Below are 22,614 nucleotides of genomic sequence, written 5' to 3' on the forward strand. Positions count from 1 at the left end.
CTCCAATGACCTGGAAATCTCGAAAAATATGACCTTGAGAAACATTTTGATTTCACAAAGAAACGTAGGGTGTTTTATCATTTCGTAAGTGTTGATTTAGGCACGTAACAGATTTAATCGTTGTCGTAACTTTCAGAGATGCCCCCGAGCCTACCGGTGAAGAAGGTGAAGAAGCCGACGTGGAGTTGCCAAAGGTGTACGAGCCAGTTTACGACGACCAGATACTGAGAGACAGATTGGAGATGTTTCTGTCGCAGTTTAACGAAATGCAGAGGGGTTCGGGCATGGACCTGGTCTTCTTTCCCGACGCCATGTTGCATTTGGTGAAAATCTCGCGGGTCATCAGGCACCCGAAAGGGAACGTGATGCTGGTGGGTGTCGGCGGATCGGGCAAACAGAGTCTGACGAAGTTATCGTCTTTTATCGCTGGTTATAAGACGTATCAAATTACGTTGACGAGATCGTACAACGTGGCGAACTTTTTAGAGGACCTCAAGTACCTTTATCGAACGTGCGGTGCCCAGGGGAAAGGGACCACGTTCATATTCACTGACCTGGACATCAAGGAGGAAGGTTTCTTAGAGTACTTGAACAACATACTCAGTTCCGGCGTGATCAGCAACTTGTTCACACGAGACGAGCAACAGGAGATCATATCCGAGCTGACGCCGATCTTGAAACGCGAGAACCCAAAGCGGACGATCAACAACGAGCTCGTGATGGAGTTTTTCCTGCAGAGGACATGCCACAATCTGCACGTGGTATTCTGCTTCTCCCCTGTCGGAGAGAAGTTCAGAAACCGTGCCCAACGTTTCCCCGCTCTGATATCGGGATGCACGATTGACTGGTTTCAGCCGTGGCCGAAAGACGCTCTGGTCCTAGTCGCTAAACACTTTCTACACGATTTTGGCATTGCTTGCACCGACGAGGTAAAGGCCGAGCTGGTGAACGCGCTGGGCTCCATACAAGACATCGTTTCCATGAAGTCTGCAGAGTACTTCGAACGGTTCCGCAGAGCAACCCACGTCACACCGAAATCGTACTTGAACTTCATCGGAGGCTACAAGAATATTTATCACAGCAAGCGACACGAACTCGGGGAGGGAGCCAAAAGGATGGACACAGGTTTGGCGAAACTGGAAGAGGCTTCGATATCGGTCGAGATCCTGAAAAGGGACCTCGCTATGATGGAACAGGAACTGGTCCAAGCTTCGGAAAAGGCGGAGACGGTTCTGTTGGAGGTAACGGAGAGAGCGATGCAAGCGGAAGCTTTCAAGAACCAGGTGCAAAAAGTGAAGGAGAAGGCCGAGCAGTTGGTGGCTTGCATAGCCGAGGAGAAAGCGATCGCTGAACAGAAGCTGGAGGCTGCTAAGCCAGCGTTGGAAGAAGCGGAGGCCGCTCTGAATACGATCAAGCCTGCCCACATAGCTACCGTGCGAAAATTGGGCAGACCACCCCATCTGATTATGAGGATTATGGACTGCGTGCTGATTCTGTTTCAGCGCAAGATTGGTCCAGTGGTGCCAGACAATACTGCGCTCTGTCCAAAGCCATCGTGGGCGGAATCTTTGAAGCTGATGGCCAGCACCACTTTCCTCCTCCAGCTGCAAAATTATCCAAAGGACATCATCAACAACGAGATGGTGGAATTACTACAGCCCTATTTTAAAATGGAAGACTATAACATGGAGACTGCTAGACGAGTTTGCGGCGACGTGGCGGGTTTACTGTCCTGGACCAAGGCCATGGCTTTCTTTCACTCCGTTAACAAAGAGGTCCTCCCGCTGAAAGCTAACTTAGCCTTGCAGGAAGCGAGATTGAAAGTTGCGATGGAGGATCTAGCGAACGCGGAGCGAGAATTATCGGAACGAGAAATGGCGTTGCAGGCTGTTAAAGAGCAATACGATTCAGCTGTTGCGGAGAAGCAACGACTGACAGACGCCGCGAACATTTGCATCAGGAAAATGACGGCCGCCACTGCTCTGATCAACGGACTCGGAGGCGAAAAGATACGCTGGACCGAACAAAGCAGCGAGTTCAAAATCCAGCTGGGACGATTGGTGGGTGATGTTCTGTTAGCTACCGGTTTCTTATCATACTGCGGACCTTATAATCAACAGTACAGAGCGGGCTTGGTGTCCTCCTGGATGAACATATTAGCAACCAAGTCTATTCCTTTCACCAAGAATCTGAACATCACGAACATGCTGGTTGACAGTGCAACCATGTCGGAGTGGACCCTTCAGGGTCTACCAAACGATGAATTGTCCGTGCAGAACGCGTTAATTGTGACGAAATCCTCGTCGTATCCCCTGTTAGTCGATCCACAAAATCAGGGGAAAATGTGGATTAAGAACAAAGAATGCATGAACGAGTTACAGATCACGTCTCTGAATCACAAGTACTTCAGGACGCATCTCGAGGACAGTCTGTCTCTAGGCAGGCCATTGTTGATAGAAGATATAGCGGAAGAGTTAGACCCGGTTCTCGATAACGTGCTGGAAAAGAATTTCATCAAGTCTGGTTCTATCGAGAAGGTGATCGTCGGTGACAAGGAGTGCGACGTGATGCCTGGTTTCATGCTGTACATCACCACGAAACTACCAAATCCCGCGTACAGCCCGGAGATATCGGCGAAGACGTCGATAATCGACTTCACGGTTACCATGCTGGGTTTAGAAGATCAGTTGTTGGGTAGGGTCATATTAATGGAGAAGGCAGACTTGGAGGCTGAGAGGGTGGCTCTTTTCGAGTCCGTGATGACGAATCAACGGTCGATGAAGGAACTCGAGAGCACGCTGTTACACCGGCTCACGTCGTCCGAGGGCACCTTGGTAGACGACGAGGCGCTCATCAACGTGCTCAGGGAGACCAAAACGACGGCGGAGTCGGTGAACGAGAAGCTGAAGGTGTCGGCGTTAACGAAGAAGAAGATCACCTTGGCTCGAGAGGAATTCCGGGCGGTCGCGTCCAGAGGCTCCATTCTTTACTTCCTGATCGTGGAGATGAGTAACGTGAACGTCATGTACCAGAACTCGTTGAGACAATTCCTGACTATATTCGACAATTCGATCACTAAGTCGACGAAGAGCCCAATTACCAACGAACGTATAAACATAATCCTCCGCCACTTGACCTACGAAGTGTGGGCTTTCACGCTGCGAAGTCTGTACGAGAGGCACAAATCATTATTCACGCTGATGCTGGCGATGAAGATTGATTGCCACCGGGGTACGATATCTCATGCGGAGTTCAACGCGTTCATAAAAGGCGGTGCGTCATTGGATCTGAACGCCGTCGCCCCGAAGCCGTTCAAATGGATCCTCGACATCACCTGGTTGAACTTGGTAGAGATCAGCAAGCTGAAGACATTTTCGGACGTCTTGACCAAGATTGAGTTTGGCGAGAGGGAGTGGAGGTCGTGGTACGAAAAGGAGAAGCCCGAGGAGGAAGAACTCCCTTGCGGCTATCAGAAGAAGCTGGACGTGTTCAGAAAGCTGCTCTTGATTAGATCTTGGAGTCCGGACAGAACCTTGTCCCAGGCAACGAAGTATGTGATCGAGTCCTTGGGGAAGGAGTACGGAGAAGCCAAAATTTTAGACTTGGAGGCCACTTGGCTGGAATCGGAAGTCAGAACTCCGCTTATATGCATCCTATCTATTGGATCTGACCCTAGCCCACAGATAACAGCGCTGGCAAAACAGAAATCCATTCGTGAGTAAACTGTCTTCGAAATGCTATAGAGTCGCAAATAATTGAATGCAAAATTTAACGATAGATTTTACAGACATTATTGCTTCCAGTCGCTTTTAGAGCTCAGTAGGCTTACCTGTTAAGCATCGTTCCATTGATGTTACAGAACTCAGGTTAGTGTCTATGGGTCAAGGTCAGGAATTTCACGCTCGCAGATTGATCTCAGACGCCATGAATACCGGCGGTTGGGTGCTGCTGCAAAATATTCACTTGTCGCTTCCGTTCTGCACGGAAGTTATGGACGCCCTCGTTGAAACGGAAACAGTCAACGGAATGTTCAGACTTTGGATGACCACCGAAGTGCACACACAATTTCCCATCGGTTTACTGCAGGTTTTTATAATCATTAAAGAAGTGAAAAACGTGGAAGTTAATTGCACGCTGGGTGTAAAACGGCCTACAGACGATACGATTTGTCGTAATTCACGTCGCATCCGTACGCAGTGTCGCCAGACAGGGGAAATTGAGGGGAATACAGTTACCCCCTCTCTACCATTACCGGGTTAGTCGCGACGCAGACGCAGACGCAACGCAAATTGGGTGCGCGCGTCGCGTCACGTGACCGGTCCGTGGCGGAAACGTGGGGATGCTCGCCGTCGGGGATTGGGGGAATGGCGTCGTGGAAGGGGTAAGGAAGAGTGGGAGACAATTCTTAATCTGGCGACACCGGTCGTACAAGTTGTACAACAGGAGCGCAAATGGCACAACTGTCACGTGTCGTTCAAACTGTCGGAGGAACATTTGTCGTACAATTATAGTTGTACGAAAGATCGCACCATTTGTAGGTCGTTTAACAATCAAATTCGTTTCAGATGGCGATCAAATTCACAAACGAACCGCCACAAGGTATCAGAGCTAGTTTGAAGAGAACCTACCAAGCTGTGACGCAAGATACATTGGATTATAGTACACAATCGCAATGGCCACCGTTACTATATGCAGTAGCGTTTTTGCACACGGTCGTTCAAGAACGCAGGAAATTTGGACCCCTTGGATGGAATATTCCATATGAATTTAACCAAGCTGATTTTGCAGCCTCGGTTCAATTTATACAGAATCATTTAGACGACATGGATCCAAAAAGAGGAGTGTCGTGGCCGACTGTCTGCTACATGCTTGGAGAGGTTTGTTAATTAACATAATAAGACATTTACTGTTCGATTGCGGAACAATAGAATTTTTTCTGTTACAATGAACGTTTTCCACTAAATGTTTATTGCACTCTAGCTACGGATAAAGTGGTTATCGGAATTTTTGAACTGCTATATTATACAGTGTAAATCTAATCGCTGAACTGAGCGATAACTCTGTTTGATTTGTAATTGCACTTTTTCACGAATTCAGGTCCAATATGGCGGCAGAGTCACCGACGACTTTGACAAGCGATTATTGACTACGTTTACACACGTCTGGTTCTGCGATGTACTGTTACGGCCTGGTTTCGAATTTTACCGTGGATACAAGGTACCCCAGACCAGGAATCTTCAAGGATACATAGATTACATCGATGCTTTGCCGGCGACGGACACTCCGGAGGTGTTCGGATTGCATCCGAACGCGGACATTACCTATCAAATAAATACGGCGAAGGGAATACTCGACACAATCCTAAGCGTGCAGCCGAAGGAAGGAGGCTCACAGGGTGGCGAAAGCAGGGAGAACGTGGTCTACAAATTAGCTAGCGACATGTTGGCCAAATTGCCGAAACAATACAACGCTTTCGAAGTGAAAGAAGCGCTTCAACGAATGGGAGCGTTGCTCCCAATGAACATATTCTTACGTCAGGAAGTCGACAGGTGCAGAAATTCGTGTACAGTAATGCCTCGATAAATGTGAAAAACATGTACACGATAGTTGTGAGAAATTCGTTCCTACTGCCGCAAACCCTTCAGGGACACAGAAGCTCGGTCCCTGAGAAGTGTAATGTGATACAGGCATTAGATACAGTCACAAATAAAATTGAACCAATGGAAGTCTTGAAGATTTCATATGTATTGAGACATTACTGTACTTTGTTTCTTCCTATTTTTTCCAATGCTATGTATTTGACAAATTCGTCCACTTCTATAGAATTACGAGGGTCATAAAGGAGGTGCGTAGTACTTTAATGAACCTGAAACTGGCCATCGATGGTACCATCGTGATGAGCCAAGGATTACGAAAATCGCTCGACGCAATGTACGACGCCCGTATACCAGAAAAATGGTTGAAAATATCGTGGGAATCCGCTACCCTCGGATTCTGGTACACTGAACTCCTGGAACGTGACTATCAGTTTAGACAGTGGTGCACCCACGGCAGACCAAAAGTTTTCTGGATGACGGGCTTCTTCAACCCCCAAGGATTTTTAACTGCTATGCGACAAGTTAGTTGAAACGCGTCGTTTTTGTCAGCGTGAAAGTGTAGAATATTTTTCTGGTAATAGTTTATACCAGAGGTCTGCGAGAACTCGAACATTTCGGATTTCGGGTCAGGTCGTGTTCTCGAATGTACCGACATAGTCGCCAGATCAAGACTTGTTCCCCCACTCTAATTTCCCCTTCTACGGCGCTATTCCCCCACGATTTCGCTACGGCCCGGTCACGTGACGTGTTCCGTCCCTGTCGTGCATGTGTCACAATGTCATGTGACTAACCAGGTATTGCCAGAGGGAGGGTAACTTTTTCCCCTCAATTCGTGCTCCCACCCCTCATCTGGCGACAGAGTACCAATCCGATGATTTACAATGACGATGTTAAAATGCAAAATCTCCAATTAATGTTTCAAAGGACAATAGAAAAAAATTTAAAGAATCTCTATCATTTGTTCGCGTTCAACTTAGTTTATAAATAAATGGTTTTCTATAACTGAACTTACCCAGTTAGCCAAATGTTTGTAATCGTACTTTGCGAGCAAAAGACGGTTATTTTGGTATGTATCCACATTCGACTCAGATTTTCTCCACAAATTTTGATAGCAAATTAATAGCAAATAGGGACCAAATTCTGCTGCAAGCATGGTCTTGGCACAAAAATAACAGTCTTTTTCTCACGACGTACGATTACAAAGATTGATCAAAATTTTCTCGAAACAGGTTTGGCTAATTGGGTACTTTCGAGTGGTACGATTAAAATTTTGTCTGTGTATGTCGAAGGAGGTAACTCGGGCGCACAAAGGATGGGCGCTGGATTCCGTCGTATTGCAAAATTTGATTACGAGGTTCAATAAGGAAGACATTAAGAATCAGCCCCAGGAAGGAGTCTACGTTCACGGTTTATTCCTGGAAGGTGCCTCACTCGATCGTAAAACGGGCAAGTTGGTGGAAAGTAAACCAAAGGTCCTATACGAGCAGATGCCTGTGATTTACATTTACGCGATAAACACAACTGCGGGCAAGGATCCAAAGCTTTACGAGTGTCCTATATATAGAAAACCGCAGAGGACGGATACAAAGTACATAGGATCGATCGATTTCGAAACCGACCATAATCCTCGACACTGGACACTTCGAGGTGTAGCACTTTTATGTGACATCAAATAAAGAATATTTCATAGAGCACATTCAATTTCCTCCTTAATCGTTCCATTTTATGACTTACTATGCGAATAGTTATCGATTTTTAGAATTTTATTTACGACTTCCATCACCTCGAGACACAATTCGAGCCGTTGGAACCGTAAGGAAAGTGTTAAAACAAAAATTAAAAGTTATAATTTCGCGACTGTTATCGAGTCGAAAAGATCAAACTATGAAAGTCCTTGCAGAGGATACGAACGATAAACATTTGATAATGACCTAAAGAATGTTCAACTAGTAATCAAATTGTTAGTACTAAGGGGGTATGTTGAGAATACACTATCTCAATACTATAAAGGGCCTAGCCGATTAAGATGGTCAAAACTGCCCTTAGAGGTTTTTCAATGATTAATGAACCATTCGAAAGCTGACCCAGAAAAACCGCTCTGAGCAAAATTTCAACCCTCTATCTTGCCCGTGAGGGTAGTTACAGGGTAAATTAGATTTCGCGCTTTTCCACGCATTTTCCACACTCTGATGCTTCCTAAAATCCTGAAAAAAATGTGGCATATTTTGGATCTTAAGACAGATTTTTGAGAATTTTTTCAGATTTTTTTCTTGCAAACTGTGGTCGCAAAAAATGAAAAACCTCAAAAAAATCGGAAAAATGTACATTTCTCAAAAATATGAAAACATGCTATTTTGCTGTTTAGTGCCCCGATAAAGTACCATAACAGGCAGTGTCCTCAATTTTTTTTAGATTTTTTGTTGTGGAACCGAATTTTTTCGCCGTTTCTGCTATTAGGAGGAAAGTTACACTTGTTGGTTTTATCGCAGGTATATATTAAGTCATTTTAAACATTATTACATTGAAACAAGTAAGTGTTTGACCTAAGAAATGTTTTAAAAGAAAAAATGGATTGTATTTTGTGCGGTATATACCAAAATGTTCGTAACGTTTACAACATCGCCGGTTGGCACAGCGGTTAGGTCGTCAGTGGCTAAGTTACCCTCGAAGAGGTAAGACGTGCCCTTGCGCAGCCTTCCGACTCAGGTACCCGCGTGGTAGCGAATAGCAGAAAGCTTCCAAGTGTCATCGCAGTGGATAAATTCGTGTGTGCAAATTAGTGCAGTGCTCTCGCTAAAGTGTGTGTACCCAGCAGGGTAACCACAATCGCAATACAGGGTCACACCCATATTACAATACAGCAGGACAGTGAGTGACAAAAATCCGAACCAACAGCACAATAGAGCGTGAGTCCCAGGACCACGTGAGGGCGGGCGCCCCAACAAATGCATCGAACAGCAATCTAACACAAACAGACGAAGTCACATCATATTCCAAGAGGTACGCACTAGACACAATCAAGATAGCCCACCAGGACAGAGCAGACACACGCAAATCAAAATGCTGCTTTCCAGACAGCATAATAAAAGACCCGCAAACAACATTACTATTAAAACAGCTCAATAAAAACATCAGATCGCAGAGACGCCTCAATCCAGCCCCAAATATAGCAAAAAGAAAAACAACACAGTTAAAGTCAACACCCATCAGCTTAGAAATGGGCAAAATAAAAAAATCGCTGACCACCACGCAAACACAAAAAACCGAAGTACCAGCATCAAACCACCAAAGCAGCCAAATGGACCACTTACTAAAATTAATAGAAAACCTAAATGCGACAATCGCAAACCTCACGAAACAGCTAGAGGAAGAGCGCAACAAGAACAATACCGCAACACACAGCAGATTCGCAGATGCGAACAAATTTGCAGCATTAGAAGCCGACATTGAACCCAACCCATACCCGGCTTTACCTGAACCAAGCGTCACCAAGAGACAAAAGGACGGCACCGTCGCAGGACATAAAAGACCCTGCCCAAGCACGGATGCGCATAAAACCATAAAAAAATCAGAAAAGGAAACAAAACACACGACGAAGGAACAAAACCAGGAGCGAAAGCAACCTCCAGATGTCCCAAGGTCAGCGGAAACGGCAACGACGGCAGGGACCACCAACGATAAAAACCAGGCGCATCAACAAACATCCCAACAGCCGAACCAAGGGCTGAAGCAGCATACAGCAGGCAAACACGACCCCAGGCCACCCCAACCGGCACCAAACACAGGTACCGAAACACAATCGCCGCCAACACACGTAAACACATCAATAATCGACAGCGAGCGTAGCCATAAACCTCCCCCAATCACAATTTTCACAGACACAATAAAACCTATAATAGCATCCCTAAAACAAAAAATAACAAACTTCACAGTAAAAAGAATAAATAACAACAAACATACACTACAAACTCACACTCTAGACAACCACAAAATCGCATGCGATTCATTAAAACAGCTACAAATACAGTTTTTCACTTACACCCCCAAATCAAACAAAAACATCACAATCCTATTAAAAAACATTGAAGGCAATTTCGAGCCCGCCGAAATATTAGATGATTTAGTTAATAGAAATATACCTGATGTCACATTCCTCTCAGTAAAAAGATTCACGACAAAAAGAGCATCGGACGAAGGCAGATCCCTTCCTATTTTCATAGTACAACTAGCAGCGAATAGCATATTATCGAACCTGAGCCAGGTTAAAACCATTCTACACACGTGTGTAAAATGGGAGAAATTAGTAAAGAAGGACCGCATCCAATGCAAAAGATGCCAGCGTATAGGGCATGCAGCATCAAACTGCAACCTCAACTACAGGTGCGTAAAATGCGACAAAACACACAACCCGGGCGAGTGCCAGAGATCATCCGCTTCTTCCACCGAAAAAGCAGAGACACCCCCTTACTGCGTTAACTGCAAAAATCACGGACACCCCGCCTCATACAGAGGCTGCCCCAAGCTAAAAGAGATAAAAGAGTTTATCGCGGCAAAAAAAGAGGCGTCAAAAATAGCAAATGAAAAAAAGCAAATCATAAAATCAAATTTTGTAAAAGCTGGTGTCTCATTCAGCGCCATAGCAGCGAACACCACCCCGAAAAAACCACACTCACAAACACACACAGCGCAAACACACAGCACAGACAACGCTCTCACCCAACAAACACAAAACACATTACTAGAACAAATAAAAACAATAATCGATGCAGCAGTCAACACACAAACAGCACATTTGCGATCACTAATACAGGATAACAGCAATAAAATCAATATAATAGCGCAAGCTTTAGACCTAGAGTCCTAAATGGCTAACAATACAGTATCTAACTCTACAGACGCAACAACCACCCCAAACACCAACACATTCCAAGCACTAAAAATAACAGAAATAAACGTAAACTCACTCATCTCCAATGAAAAAAGGGCAGCCCTCACTGACTACCTTAACACACACGAACCGGATGCGGTCCTTCTGTGCGAAACCAAATTGAACGACAGACATCGCGTTAGCTTTAAGAACTACGTAATGATAAGAAACGATAGGCCAAACTCCAAACAGGGTGGGGGAACCGCAATCCTGATCAAGCGCAAAATTAAATTCAAAACCATCCAGTCAGATACTAACCTCAACACAACGCTCGAGACAACAATAATAAAAATCAAAGTCCAGCAAAAAAACCTGTTCCTAATAGCAGCATACGCCCCCAGCAGCAATAAAAAAGAATTTACATCAGACCTTAATACTATATTCGATAAATTAGAGCTACACAAATTAAACAACTATTACCTACTGGCAGGAGACTTAAATGCAAAACACACCGACTGGCACAACACCACAAACAACAACAGAGGCACCACCCTAAACAAATGGCTGCACCATAACTTAATTCAGTACAGAGTAACTCTTCTGAACACACTTTTACCATCCTTCCCAATCAGTGGATCATTCATAGACATTTGCTTGACAGACAATAGAATCAAATTCCACAGACTCCCCGCACCCGGAAGACTTCACACACGTGACTATGACAGCGACCACAGAGCTACAGAAATGACAATCACTCTAGACGCTGACGAACCTTTAATAATAGACGAACCAACCCATACCAAGAAATACAACTTCAACAAAGTCAACTGGCTCGACTTCCAAACAAACCTATTAACCATCGACAACACAATAATACCAAACACAAGAAACCTAACAATAGAAGAAATTGACAACTACACAGATAAACTAAACACAAGCATCAACTCCGCCATAGACAACACAATACCGCGCATCCCAAACGACTACAACTCGACAGACAGATATATCACACCGACCATAAAAAACCTAAAAAAACTAAAAAGTACGCTAATCACGAGACTGAACAGATTGACAGCAATCACCAATTACACAGCAGTGAACGACACACGAATAGCACTAACCAAATACACTCTAAAAATAATCAGAAAAGAAATAAAAAAAGCATTCCAGAGATCTGTAAGTGATTACTGGAGAAAAAAAATAAGCAACATTTCGAAACACAACTCAAATGATTTATTCCCATCAATAAACACGATATTCCGCGCAAAAAGACAAAGCACCATAAACACCCTAAAAATACACAACAGCAACTCAGACTTATTAGCAAAGGCAAATATAGACAGCGTAAACACACAAACTGACGACGATGGCAACCTACTAATCACGGACATAAAAGACAAACTGAACGTACTAGGGGCACATTTCGAGAATGCACACACACAGAACAACAGCATGGGTAAACCACAACTATCAGACATAATTACGCAAAAAATAAACACCTTAAGAACAGAAATGGACGAGGACAGACGAAACAACATAACGGTGTGCAACTTCTCTGACACAAACAAAGCAGACAACCCAAACACAGACGAAACTCCGACAGACTTCTTCACCTCCACATACGAACTCAACATAATATTAAGAAAACTTAACAATAAAAAATCCTCAAGCTTCGACAACATTCCAAACATTATTCTGAAACATCTACCCCCACGGTTCATATACAACTATACCATAATCTTCAACAACTGCCTCAATTCAGCACATTTCCCGGCAGCCTGGAAAACGGCAAAAACAATCTGCCTAAAAAAAAAAGACAAAAACGAAAGCATCCCCGCCAGCTACCGCCCAATAAGTCTCCTGCCGAACATAAGCAAGATATTCGAAATCACAATCAACAACGCAATAGAGGCAGTCTGCGCAGAGAGAAAGCTGATCCCCGAAACTCAATTCGGTTTTAGAGGAAATCACTCAACGGTGCATGCTATAACAAAATTCACATCTGACATCTGCTGGGCGAGAAACGCGGGCGATTGCGTAGGAGCAGTGTTCATTGACCTCGAGAAAGCGTTTGACACGGTATGGCTGGATGGTCTCTTTTACAAGCTTCTAAAGAAAAATTTCCCGAAACACCTAATAAAAATTTTATGGAACATGGTGCACGGAAAGAAATTTCAGGTAGTAGAGGGCCCAAACACTTCCCCAAGGAAATTCGAGGTCAGCAACGGACTTCAACAAGGGGCGGTCAACTCCCCCATCCTGTTTAGCCTATACATGAGCGACCTACTAAATATGTACGACCTAAATAACGACAACCAAAGGGGAGCAATAGCATACGCAGACGACCTACTGATATATATTAGCGACAACAAACCCTCCAAACTACAAACTAAACTACAAAACCTATTTGACAAAATACAGGACTACTTCGACTCTTGGAAACTAAAAATAAACACAAACAAATGCGAGACGATCCTTTTCAGACCATATATTTCACAAATCTCAGACGCAAACAGAGACGTACGAAAAAACGCCAGACACTTCCACATACGAGACAACAGGGACGCCAACATCATAATCCCCCACAAAAAGGTTGTGCGTTATTTAGGCGTACACCTAGATTTTAAGCTAAATTATAACGAGCATGTAAATATACAAATTAGCAAAGCGCAAAAAGCCTTCGCGGCGAACAAAAGGCTTTTTCACTCGAAAGACCTCGATTCATCAGTCAAAATTCTCTGTTATAAAATGCTAATTAAACCAATAATTTTTTACGGTTTCCCCATTTGGTTTAACATAAGCGCCAGTACCATGGAGAAAATCCGTCTCCTAGAGAGAAAATGTTTGAGAGCCTGCCTTAATGTCTACAGAACACCCGAGTCTAATTATACAAAATATATTAGCAACCACAACCTTTTGCTCAAAGCTCAAATACCAAGAATTGACATACACATGATAAAACTAGCCAGGAACCATTGGGCGAATACACGCAGAATACAAAACAACAGTCTAATATTTAGTTCAACATATCCCAACCCCCTATACCACGAAATCACGAGACACACAGGGTACATACCGCCAGAAGCATTCATACACTTAGATAAAGCAGGACTAATACAAAACACACTCGGCCACCCAATATTATATCACCATAACCGAAAAAACTACAACAAAACAATAACATACAACAATAACTGTAGTATCGACGACCCAGACATGCGATTCAGACACAAACTTACACAATACGATACAGAAGACGATCACAGAAAAAACACAGACAAATACTGGTGGCTGGACGAACCAACATAATTAATTAAGTGCAATAGCTAAGCCAAAGCCCCGCAGAATAAGCAACCGTGTATCTAATAGCATTAACTGTAAGAATAAGTTAAGTTAAGCTAAGTTTAAGATCAGACCTGGCTCAGGTTCAACAACTAGTGTATTAATTATTTCAGTAACTACACAGAAAAGTGCAATTCAGTACCTTAATAACCCGTATACACACAAACCACAAACCAAAGACCTATGTACAGTTCTTGTGCCCTGCTGTACATAATCAACCCCGCTAGTTTGTAAGAAAATTTAGACTTAAGGAATAAGCATCACACGTGCAATAAGTGCAATAAAAGAAATGTCAAACCCCATAAACAGCGCGTGACCGGACTGCCGGTCCTTTAGTTTAGTATATAAAGTTATCCTTACTGTTATACTTTTTTTTAGCGTTTAAGTTTATTGTTCCGCATTGTAAATATGTATATATGTTTCTCTTTGTTTGTTATTTTGGCACAATAAACGCTTTGTTAAAAAAAAAAAAAAAAAAAAAGCGGTTAGGTCGTCGGACTACGGAGCGGATACGCTTGGTGTTCGAATCCCGTCGGTGGGAAAGTTTTTTTTCCATACGTCATCTTTATTTTTTCAATTTTTTATATGGTTTATTCATGTGTAGCAGCTAAACAGCGGCGGGAAAAAAGCCAGCGTTTTTTCCTCAGCAGCGGGCAAGAAGGAGAACACACCGCGTCTTTCTCCTTGTCACCGGGTCAGCTGCTAGCCCAAAACATAAACGCAATGCGAATAAAAGTCGACAGGTTATCGAACCCAAGCCGCGTAGACAAAGGTCCCACGTCTCTCCCCGCTACACCGCAAGCGAAAATATAATACCACGCAACTGTCGACGAGCCACAGATTACCGAGCATTCACAAGATTATCGGGACATTCACGCGATCTATTGTAAAGGCTTATACCTCCGTTTCACACGTTTTATAGTTGGACAAATAAAGTGTAATTGTATGTTATACTGTCTCCGATCATTTCCACACATGTGATTTTAACAATATTTTTTTAATGTTTTAAAAATATTGAGGTAACATTTTTAACTAACTTTTATTTATATCACTCCGATTTTACTTCGAATTTAATGATATTATTTTCTTGGATTAGGCAATAAATTAATATTTATATTATTGTGTTCGTCCACGATTTCTGCCAGATATGAAATTGCTTGTGAAAATTGGTAAGATTCCGTGAAAAGAATTTTTAAATCTACTTCTGTCATTTCCGGAAAATCAAGAGGATCTACCGAGGATACTGTTTGAAATGGAGTCTTTTTGCAGTTCCAATTGTTTCCAATTTTTGGAAAGGTTTTGTTGTCTACTTGTTTCTGTAGAAGCTGGTACTTTTGACCTAGTATACTATGAATTGCCTCTGCATCCCACCGAAAATAATGAACTTCCTGATCCGTATCATAAATGTCCACAGAACAAGTCTTTCATTCAAGTAACTATAAACGGGAATTACTTCCTCATGTACCTTACAATAAAGAGGAATGGCTTAGGCTTATTTGTACCTGATACCTCACTTTCAAAATAGTGGTAGTATGTAGCCCTTTTCTCTCAATTTGACAAAAACCAATACTTTGCTGCGTGTTATTTATTCAGAGTTCTTCTTATTTCCTCCCTAATTTCTGAAGACGCAAGGCTTAGAAACTAGATTAATGAATTTTAATATTAAGAATATTAAACAGGACCGCAATGATGAACATATACAATTAGAGAATCGAGGAAATAATAGATACTGCAAAACTATTTTTGTATGTATTTTAGTTAAAAATGTTACCTTAAATTTTTAAAACATTAAAAAATATTGTTAAAATCACATGAATAAACCATATAAGAAATTGAAAAAATAAAAATGACGTATGGAAAAAAAACTTTCCCACCAAGGGGATTCGAACCCCAGCGTATCCGCTCCGTAGTCCGACGCCCTAACCGCTGTGCCAACCGGCGATGTTGTAAACGTTACGAACATTCTGGTATATACCGCACAAAATACAATCCATTTTTTCTTTTAAAACATTTCTTAGGTCAAACACTTACTTGTTTCAATGTAATAATGTTTAAAATGACTTAATATATACCTGCGATAAAACCAACAAGTGTAACTTTCCTCCTAATAGCAGAAACGGCGAAAAAATTCGGTTCCACAACAAAAAATCTAAAAAAAATTGAGGACACTGCCTGTTACGGTACTTTATCGGTGCACTAAACAGCAAAATAGCATGTTTTCATATTTTTAAGAAATGTACATTTTTCCGATTTTTTTGAGGTTTTTCATTTTTTGCGACCACAGTTTGCAAGAAAAAATCTGAAAAAATTCTCAAAAATCTGTCTTAGGATCCAAAATATGCCACATTTTTTTCAGGATTTTAGGAAGCATCAGAGTGTGGAAAATGCGTGGAAAAGCGCGAAATCTAATTTACCCTGTAACTACCCTCACGGGCAAGATAGAGGGTTGAAATTTTGCTCAGAGGGGTTTTTCTGGGTCATCTTTCGAATGGTTCATTAATCATTGAAAAACGTCTAAGGGCAGTTTTGACCATCTTAATCGGCTAGGCCCTTCGTATTCCAGATATTGCCATAGTCATAGCTAGCGTTCGTTGCTGTTTTTTACGTTTATTGAGCGCGCGTCTCAGTCAGTCAACGTAAACAAACCGTCCGATTAAGACGACAATTATTGTAGTATTGGCAGATTAATATTAAATTAGTGTCTGTTTAGTATCGGTTTAATAATAAAGTGTAAATTTTATGTACACGCACTCCCTTCAAAACGCTAAAAATAGACAATAATAAATAAAAATATTTCTTAATTGATGACGCTAATGGCAAATCGGTATGCGTTGAAGGTCATCTTATCTTATTTTTCAACTTTTTGTAAACTTGTAATTTGATTTCTCTTGTTGATGCCCGTTGAAGGTAAAATCGCAAACGTCACCATGTGAATAAATACAGCATCTTTCAATTTTGTTGGAAAAACATAGAAATATTTATAGTATCTAACACTGTTACAAATAAACTTGTACAAAATATATCGTGTTACATATATTGAAGTAAGAATATCTCCTTGTCATATGAAACACAAACCGATAACATTTTCATAAACAAGTGAAAAAAAATATTCTGTTACTTTGCCTTGATAAAATATTAATATTAAAATTAACAAATAAAAAAAAATGATACTGTTTACGATACGATTCATAGTGTATAAAATTTTAAAAATATTCTTTGTCACTTTTCCTTCATGAAATATTAATATTGCAATTAACGAATAAAAAAAATTATAAAATAATATAAAATTAAATAAACAAAAGTATGATCATTTTGACGTTTTAATAATGAAAGCAATATATTTACTTTATCACTTCTAAGCATCTGTCCGATTTGCAGAATTATTCCAAATTCTGTAAAAAAAGCAAAAATTTGTATCAACGATTTAAAAAACATAAATTCTTTGTTGCAATTATATGTGATTACTTTATTCTACCTAAATTGTATTCTATTAAATGGAATTGTCAAAAGTAACTAAGTCATACATATGTCTTCAACGAGTTTTTCCACAATTATTAAATACAAATTAATAGATAGATAATAGTAATGTAATCGAAAAGTAGATCATATTATAAACAGTGATAGTAGTAGAGTTCTAAAGTTTGTATGATAAACAAAAGTTTCTTTGAACAAGTGATTGCAATATATTCAACTTCGTTTCTTAACTTATTCTTACAACGTAAATAGTAATTAACATTTTATTAGCAAAGTGTCCCTGATTTGTTTTATATTTATAGATTCGTTTTAGTTTGAAAAATGTATTAATATATTAATTAGCTTCAATAATGCATTAAACATAGCATTTTCTTCTGTATCGGCTATCGCAATTTCTACAATCTCAGGGGAAGTATTAACTTTTGCAGCTATAACATAAGTATTTTCTTTTATGGGTTCTAAAACTGCACACCAAAGTTCTAAATTTACACTCAACAAAAGATCTTTTAAACTTAATTGAAATTCTTGTACATATTCTTTTGTAATATTACTATGATCTTGTGAAACGAGTAATTCTAATTTCTGGCCTAAATCGTTACATAACTCAGTACTCAAGGATTCTTTCACTTTAATGTGATATTCAGCTATCTTAAAACCTAAGTTAATTTTTTTCGTGGTTGGTAACCTTGACAATGTTGGATAACGAGATTTTGCAATTTCATTAGCTTCGTTTTCCTCTCCACTGCCCTTCGATTCTTCATTTGATAACTCTGTTACATTCAAATCAGCTACTAAGTCTATTAACTTATGCAACATCTTCTTCGCAGCTTCTTGTTTAGCTTGCTTCTTTGTTCTTGCAACGCCAACTTCTCTAAAATTTGCTACTTTACATTGAAAAGTAAAAACTCTTATATGAGGTGGTCCAACATCACTAATTTGTACATAATCAGGCTCCTGTAAACTGTTCTCAACACATAATTCCTACAATATACAGATTGACATGTAAATATGTGCACCAACATATTAATATGTTCACAATAATTCCATGAATAAGGAGCACAGAATATATCTTACTTTTAAAGCACCCACAGCATTAACAAATGGCACATTAGGTGGTAGCCTTTCTGTTTCTGGAATTACTGGTGGCAAAGGTGTTCTCAGAGGTGATTGCGAAGGTGGTGCTGGAAGCTGAAGGTGGCCTCTATGTGTTGCTATAACTTCTAACATTGCTTTCGCAGCTTCATGCTTTGCATCTTTTTTAGAACGTCCAGTACCAATTGCTCTAAGGCCATCGCATGTAACTTGGTAGGTGAAGGTATTCATATGTGTTCCACCGCCATCGTGTATAAGTTCATAATTAGGTACTGTCTGCTCTTTCACCATCATTTCTTGTAGAATAGATACAGGTGTTTTCATCATATTGTGCCTATCTACGCAATTTACACCTTGGTCTCTGTTATAATACGGTGAGGTTACAATGTTTTGTTATTGATAACACCACATGTCATTCTCTAATGTATGAATTAACATATAATAAATCGTAAACAATAACTTACATTACCTTTAAACTTAAAGCATGAATGAAATTTCACTGAATACGCACGTGTATTCGTCAATTTAAATAAAGAATTGTTTATCGTATACCTAGGTCATACATTGTATTTGATTTCGATACGGAACAATGAGATATAGAAGCGCGGTAAATTCAAAATATGTGATTACTCGTAAAACAATATTGTGGTAAGCCATTTGTATTTTTAGAAATCTTATTATAGAGGGGAGGTTGATTAATTTTGCTGATTTTAATATTATTTAAAAAGTACTTATCCTGAAAACAGTTTCCGTCAATGTTTGAGTGTTACATTGTCGTGTGATGGAATCGGGAAATTTAGATCTGATTCAAATGCCCGTGGAGCGTTAAACTACACTGCTCGTGGATGCTCGTGGAAGACTGAATTTTAAAACAAAATAGGTTAAGAAAGAATGTAGATTTTACTTGTTATGGATACATGAGTATACAAAAACTGCTCCTTCCTAAACTTCTAAGCTAGTCATATGCTTTAAAATATTAGATTTTACCTACCATCTTCAGCCAATAGGAAACCTGAATATGCTCGGTTTAGCATTGATTCGTCGGTGATCTTCTCTTTCTGTTGAAACTCGATGAACGTTGGTAGTACAGGCAGATTCCTCTCTGGTACAGGTAGTGTGCGCGTGCCAGATGATGGCTAGCAAAGTCTGTTCGCTCTAACTCCGAGACGATTCTGCAGCCAATAGCTATCCCCTATGAATACACTTTGACAGCCATCATCTAGCGCGCGCAGGGTACGAATATTCCTAACCACTTTCTAATACACTGAAAATGGGAAAGTTTTTTCTAAACGTTAAATATTTATATTATAAACTTTCCTTTCTTTCTTTTATTTTATTGTAAGACCGGAATGTCGTTTTTCATTGGACATCTTGAAAGGCAGAAATGTGGTTACTACACACATAGTTAAACACATAGTTACACACAACTACACACACAAACATATATATACATTCATAAGACACCTGTGTTATGTAGATATTTTGCCAATGTGTTCACGTGTTGGATTTGTTTTGTGGTGCAATGTGTTTCTATGTGAAGGTTAGAGGAAGTGGCACCAGGGAAATGTCAACGTGTACACTTGTCTGAATGCATGGTATTTTTAAAAATGAAAATACATAGAGAGGTAAAGTAAAAGTATTTTCTCATATTTTACGTCATAATAAAGACTTTTCATACTGCAGATGTTTTAAATTAATTTTCATTTACAAGAACGGAATGAAGTGGAATAAATAATTTGATTTTTCATACAATTAATGTGTTTTGGAAGTGTTATTAACATTTTTATTATATATTTTACACACTCTTACATATCTAATGCTGAAATATTCATAAATTTTTAAAATAGCTTTTAAGATAGTGATTCCATTAATATATTATTTTACAGATGAGGTGATCTCTTAAATTGGCTTTTAAAAAAATATTCAAGAGATTATTATAACAATGATAAATCCATTGCAAAGTAAGTATGGAATTTATATATTTTATTTTTATTATGCAGGCTGTAGTATAAAAATAACATTTATTTATCTTTTATTTGAAATTTTACTTATAGAAAACAATCGAATGCTAAAGTATGTCAGTTTAGTTACTCTTACATTACAAAATGCCCTTGTTGGGCTTAGTATGCGCTATGCACGCACCAGATCAGGTGACATGTTTTTATCCTCAACAGGTGCGTACGTTATGCTTTATTATGAAGTAGTTAGGAAATCTACATGAAATTATTTCTTTATGTATTTCACGTATTCTTTTAGCTGTTGTTATGGCAGAAATTGTTAAGCTTTTAACATGTCTAATATTTGTCTTCTGGGAAGAAAAAAGTTTTTGGAAGTTTTGCGAATCTCTGAAAGTGACAATTATAAAACAACCTACAGACACTTTAAAAGTGTGTGTGCCATCTCTTTTGTATATCGTACAAAATAATCTCCTATATGTATCAGCGTCTAATTTAGATGCGGCAACTTATCAGGTATAAATTATTGTTTTGAAAATTTTATAAGAATCCTTTAATATTGTTCAAGATTACTATGCACATTGTTTTGCAGGTGACATACCAACTAAAAATTTTAACAACAGCATTTTTCGCAGTAGTAATGCTAAGAAAGTCCTTAAGAAGTACTCAATGGGGAGCTGTAATATTATTAGTTATAGGAGTAATATTAGTACAGTTAGCTCAAACCTCTGAAGATACTCTACCATCTGGAATAGAGCAGAATCGTATGTTAGGATTCTCTGCTGCGTTGAGCGCATGCTTTTTATCAGGTTTTGCTGGTATATACTTTGAAAAAATACTCAAAGACTCAGATATATCGGTATGGATGAGAAATGTGCAATTAAGCTTTCTATCTTTACCTTTTGGACTAATTACATGCTTTATAAGCGATGGCAGTACAATACAAAAACAAGGTTTCTTTTTTGGCTATGATTTATTTGTCTGTTATTTAGTTGTTCTTCAAGCAGGTGGAGGTCTTATTGTTGCCATGGTAGTTAAGTATGCTGATAATATACTCAAAGGTTTTGCTACATCTTTAGCTATTATTATTTCTTGCATAGCATCTATATATCTATTCAATTTCAATTTGACTTTCCAGTTTTCGGTAGGTGCCATTTTAGTTATTTGTTCCATTTTCATGTATGGACACCAACCAAAATCAATGGACAGACATTCTACAACTCAGAAAGCTTAACGTGAGAATAATGAAAATGTGTTCTTGACCATTGTCAGTATTTCAATGTATTTAGATAAAATACATGTGAATGTATTATTTTAACAAGCAATAGTATTTAAAGAGGCCTGCTTAACAATGGTTGTGACAAGTATTCAATTATGTAGAACATAATTGAATAACCAATTGCATAGTTTTCGTTTAAAAATTATTACAAGTGATATGCAGTGTAAAAACTTTAATCTCTCCAAATAAAGGTTAAATAATTTGTAAATATTATTGAACAAAAGGTCTCAAAGTAGCAGTTAAACTATTCTGTCATGAACCAGAAATAAGCTGTAATTTCATCTTCACTTGTCATTTCATGTCACTTAAAACAGTATAGTGACTAGCTAACCTATTTTAGTAAGAAAATCAGGCAATTATAAAGCTCATGTAAGGTTTCATCGTTTTCGTTTTACAAATTATGTAAATTGTAATTCAAAACTTGATTTGACAAACCTTTGTCTCTTTTCTTGTTACAATGATTCCTCTCCTACTGCTATATGAATGAGTTGCGATAGGTATGCATGTAAAAATTATATCACTGACTTCACAGCCTTTTTTTATTTCTGTTACATAATGGTTAACATTTGCCTTTTCAATGCTAATGATATAATCTATGATCCATAGGTTGTTTCATAACAAAATTAGCATACAGTGGTAGATAATCTCAGATATCATGTAATCATTTTATAAGTCGTTATATTTCATGGAAAGGACGACAACAAAGTATATACATAAGCACATTTTTATACTGAACTGAGATGCTTATTACATAAATGCTCACATAAAATATTCTTATTACAAGCTTGTAACTTCCTTTGAATAATACTGGACGAAAAACATGCATAGATATAAGTAAATAATTCTGTTTCCGTAGTCAATATATTTTTGTACATTGTGAATATTTTTAATTGTAAATATACTAACTCGGGTGAGTATACATACTGGAAAAAAATTGAAGTCCTAAGTGGAATATCTTTACATTTATACTGTACTTAATTAGATATAATGTTAATAAATATGAATCTT

The 22,614-nt window shown here is 39.4% G+C and overlaps 4 protein-coding genes across 5 annotated transcripts in view; 3 read left to right on the plus strand and 1 right to left on the minus strand.

Annotated features, from left to right (window-relative positions):
* The window catches only part of Dhc1 (dynein axonemal heavy chain 1), a 44,948-nt gene extending 37,657 nt beyond the window's left edge, over nt 1–7,291 (plus strand). The window contains exons 30-35 of the mRNA XM_076788860.1: nt 137–3,714; nt 3,860–4,086; nt 4,566–4,877; nt 5,098–5,549; nt 5,824–6,118; nt 6,887–7,291. Coding sequence (XP_076644975.1) covers nt 137–3,714; nt 3,860–4,086; nt 4,566–4,877; nt 5,098–5,549; nt 5,824–6,118; nt 6,887–7,273 — 5,251 coding nt within the window. The 3' untranslated portion in view covers nt 7,274–7,291. The remainder of the gene's footprint in view (nt 1–136; nt 3,715–3,859; nt 4,087–4,565; nt 4,878–5,097; nt 5,550–5,823; nt 6,119–6,886) is intronic.
* Nucleotides 7,292–10,461: 3,170 nt separating this feature from the next.
* Nucleotides 10,462–13,773, plus strand: LOC143354607 (uncharacterized). Its single transcript, XM_076788861.1, has one exon. It carries the CDS (start codon nt 10,462–10,464, stop codon nt 13,771–13,773), a length of 3,312 nt encoding a protein of 1,103 aa, XP_076644976.1.
* A 3,692-nt stretch (nt 13,774–17,465) lies between these two features.
* On the minus strand, nt 17,466–19,221 carry LOC143353932 (protein Loquacious). 2 transcript variants are annotated; one of them, XM_076787529.1, is made up of 3 exons: nt 18,837–19,221; nt 18,355–18,733; nt 17,466–18,261 (listed from the first exon to the last, which is right to left on the minus strand). In XM_076787529.1, the coding sequence occupies exons 2-3, from the start codon at nt 18,697–18,699 to the stop codon at nt 17,590–17,592; spliced, it is 1,017 nt and encodes a 338-aa protein (XP_076643644.1). In that variant the 5' UTR covers nt 18,700–18,733; nt 18,837–19,221; the 3' UTR covers nt 17,466–17,589. The 2 variants fall into 2 exon arrangements, with proteins under 2 accessions (XP_076643644.1, XP_076643643.1); XM_076787528.1 differs by having other exon boundaries at nt 18,842–19,220.
* Nucleotides 19,222–19,576: 355 nt separating this feature from the next.
* Nucleotides 19,577–22,584, plus strand: Ugalt (UDP-galactose transporter). Its single transcript, XM_076787539.1, has 5 exons — nt 19,577–19,997; nt 20,259–20,333; nt 20,427–20,546; nt 20,629–20,843; nt 20,920–22,584. The coding sequence occupies exons 2-5, from the start codon at nt 20,315–20,317 to the stop codon at nt 21,559–21,561; spliced, it is 996 nt and encodes a 331-aa protein (XP_076643654.1). The 5' UTR covers nt 19,577–19,997; nt 20,259–20,314; the 3' UTR covers nt 21,562–22,584.
* Nucleotides 22,585–22,614: the final 30 nt, after the last annotated feature.

Source organism: Halictus rubicundus, chromosome 5 (genome assembly GCF_050948215.1).
Source record: "Halictus rubicundus isolate RS-2024b chromosome 5, iyHalRubi1_principal, whole genome shotgun sequence".
In the NCBI taxonomy this organism is placed as follows: domain Eukaryota; kingdom Metazoa; phylum Arthropoda; class Insecta; order Hymenoptera; family Halictidae; genus Halictus; species Halictus rubicundus.

Bases quoted from the DNA above. Each gene is read 5' to 3' on its own strand.
- LOC143353932 (XM_076787529.1), bottom strand. From the start codon at position 18,699: ATGATGAAAACACCTGTATCTATTCTACAAGAAATGATGGTGAAAGAG. The intron at 18,262-18,354 runs GTAAGATATATT...TGTATATTGTAG, and splicing joins ATGCTGTGGGTGCTTTAAAA to GAATTATGTGTTGAGAACAG.
- LOC143354607 (XM_076788861.1), top strand. From the start codon at position 10,462: ATGGCTAACAATACAGTATCTAACTCTACAGACGCAACAACCACCCCA.
- Ugalt (XM_076787539.1), top strand. The intron at 20,547-20,628 runs GTGCGTACGTTA...GTATTCTTTTAG, and splicing joins CATGTTTTTATCCTCAACAG to CTGTTGTTATGGCAGAAATT. The intron at 20,844-20,919 runs GTATAAATTATT...ATTGTTTTGCAG, and splicing joins TAGATGCGGCAACTTATCAG to GTGACATACCAACTAAAAAT.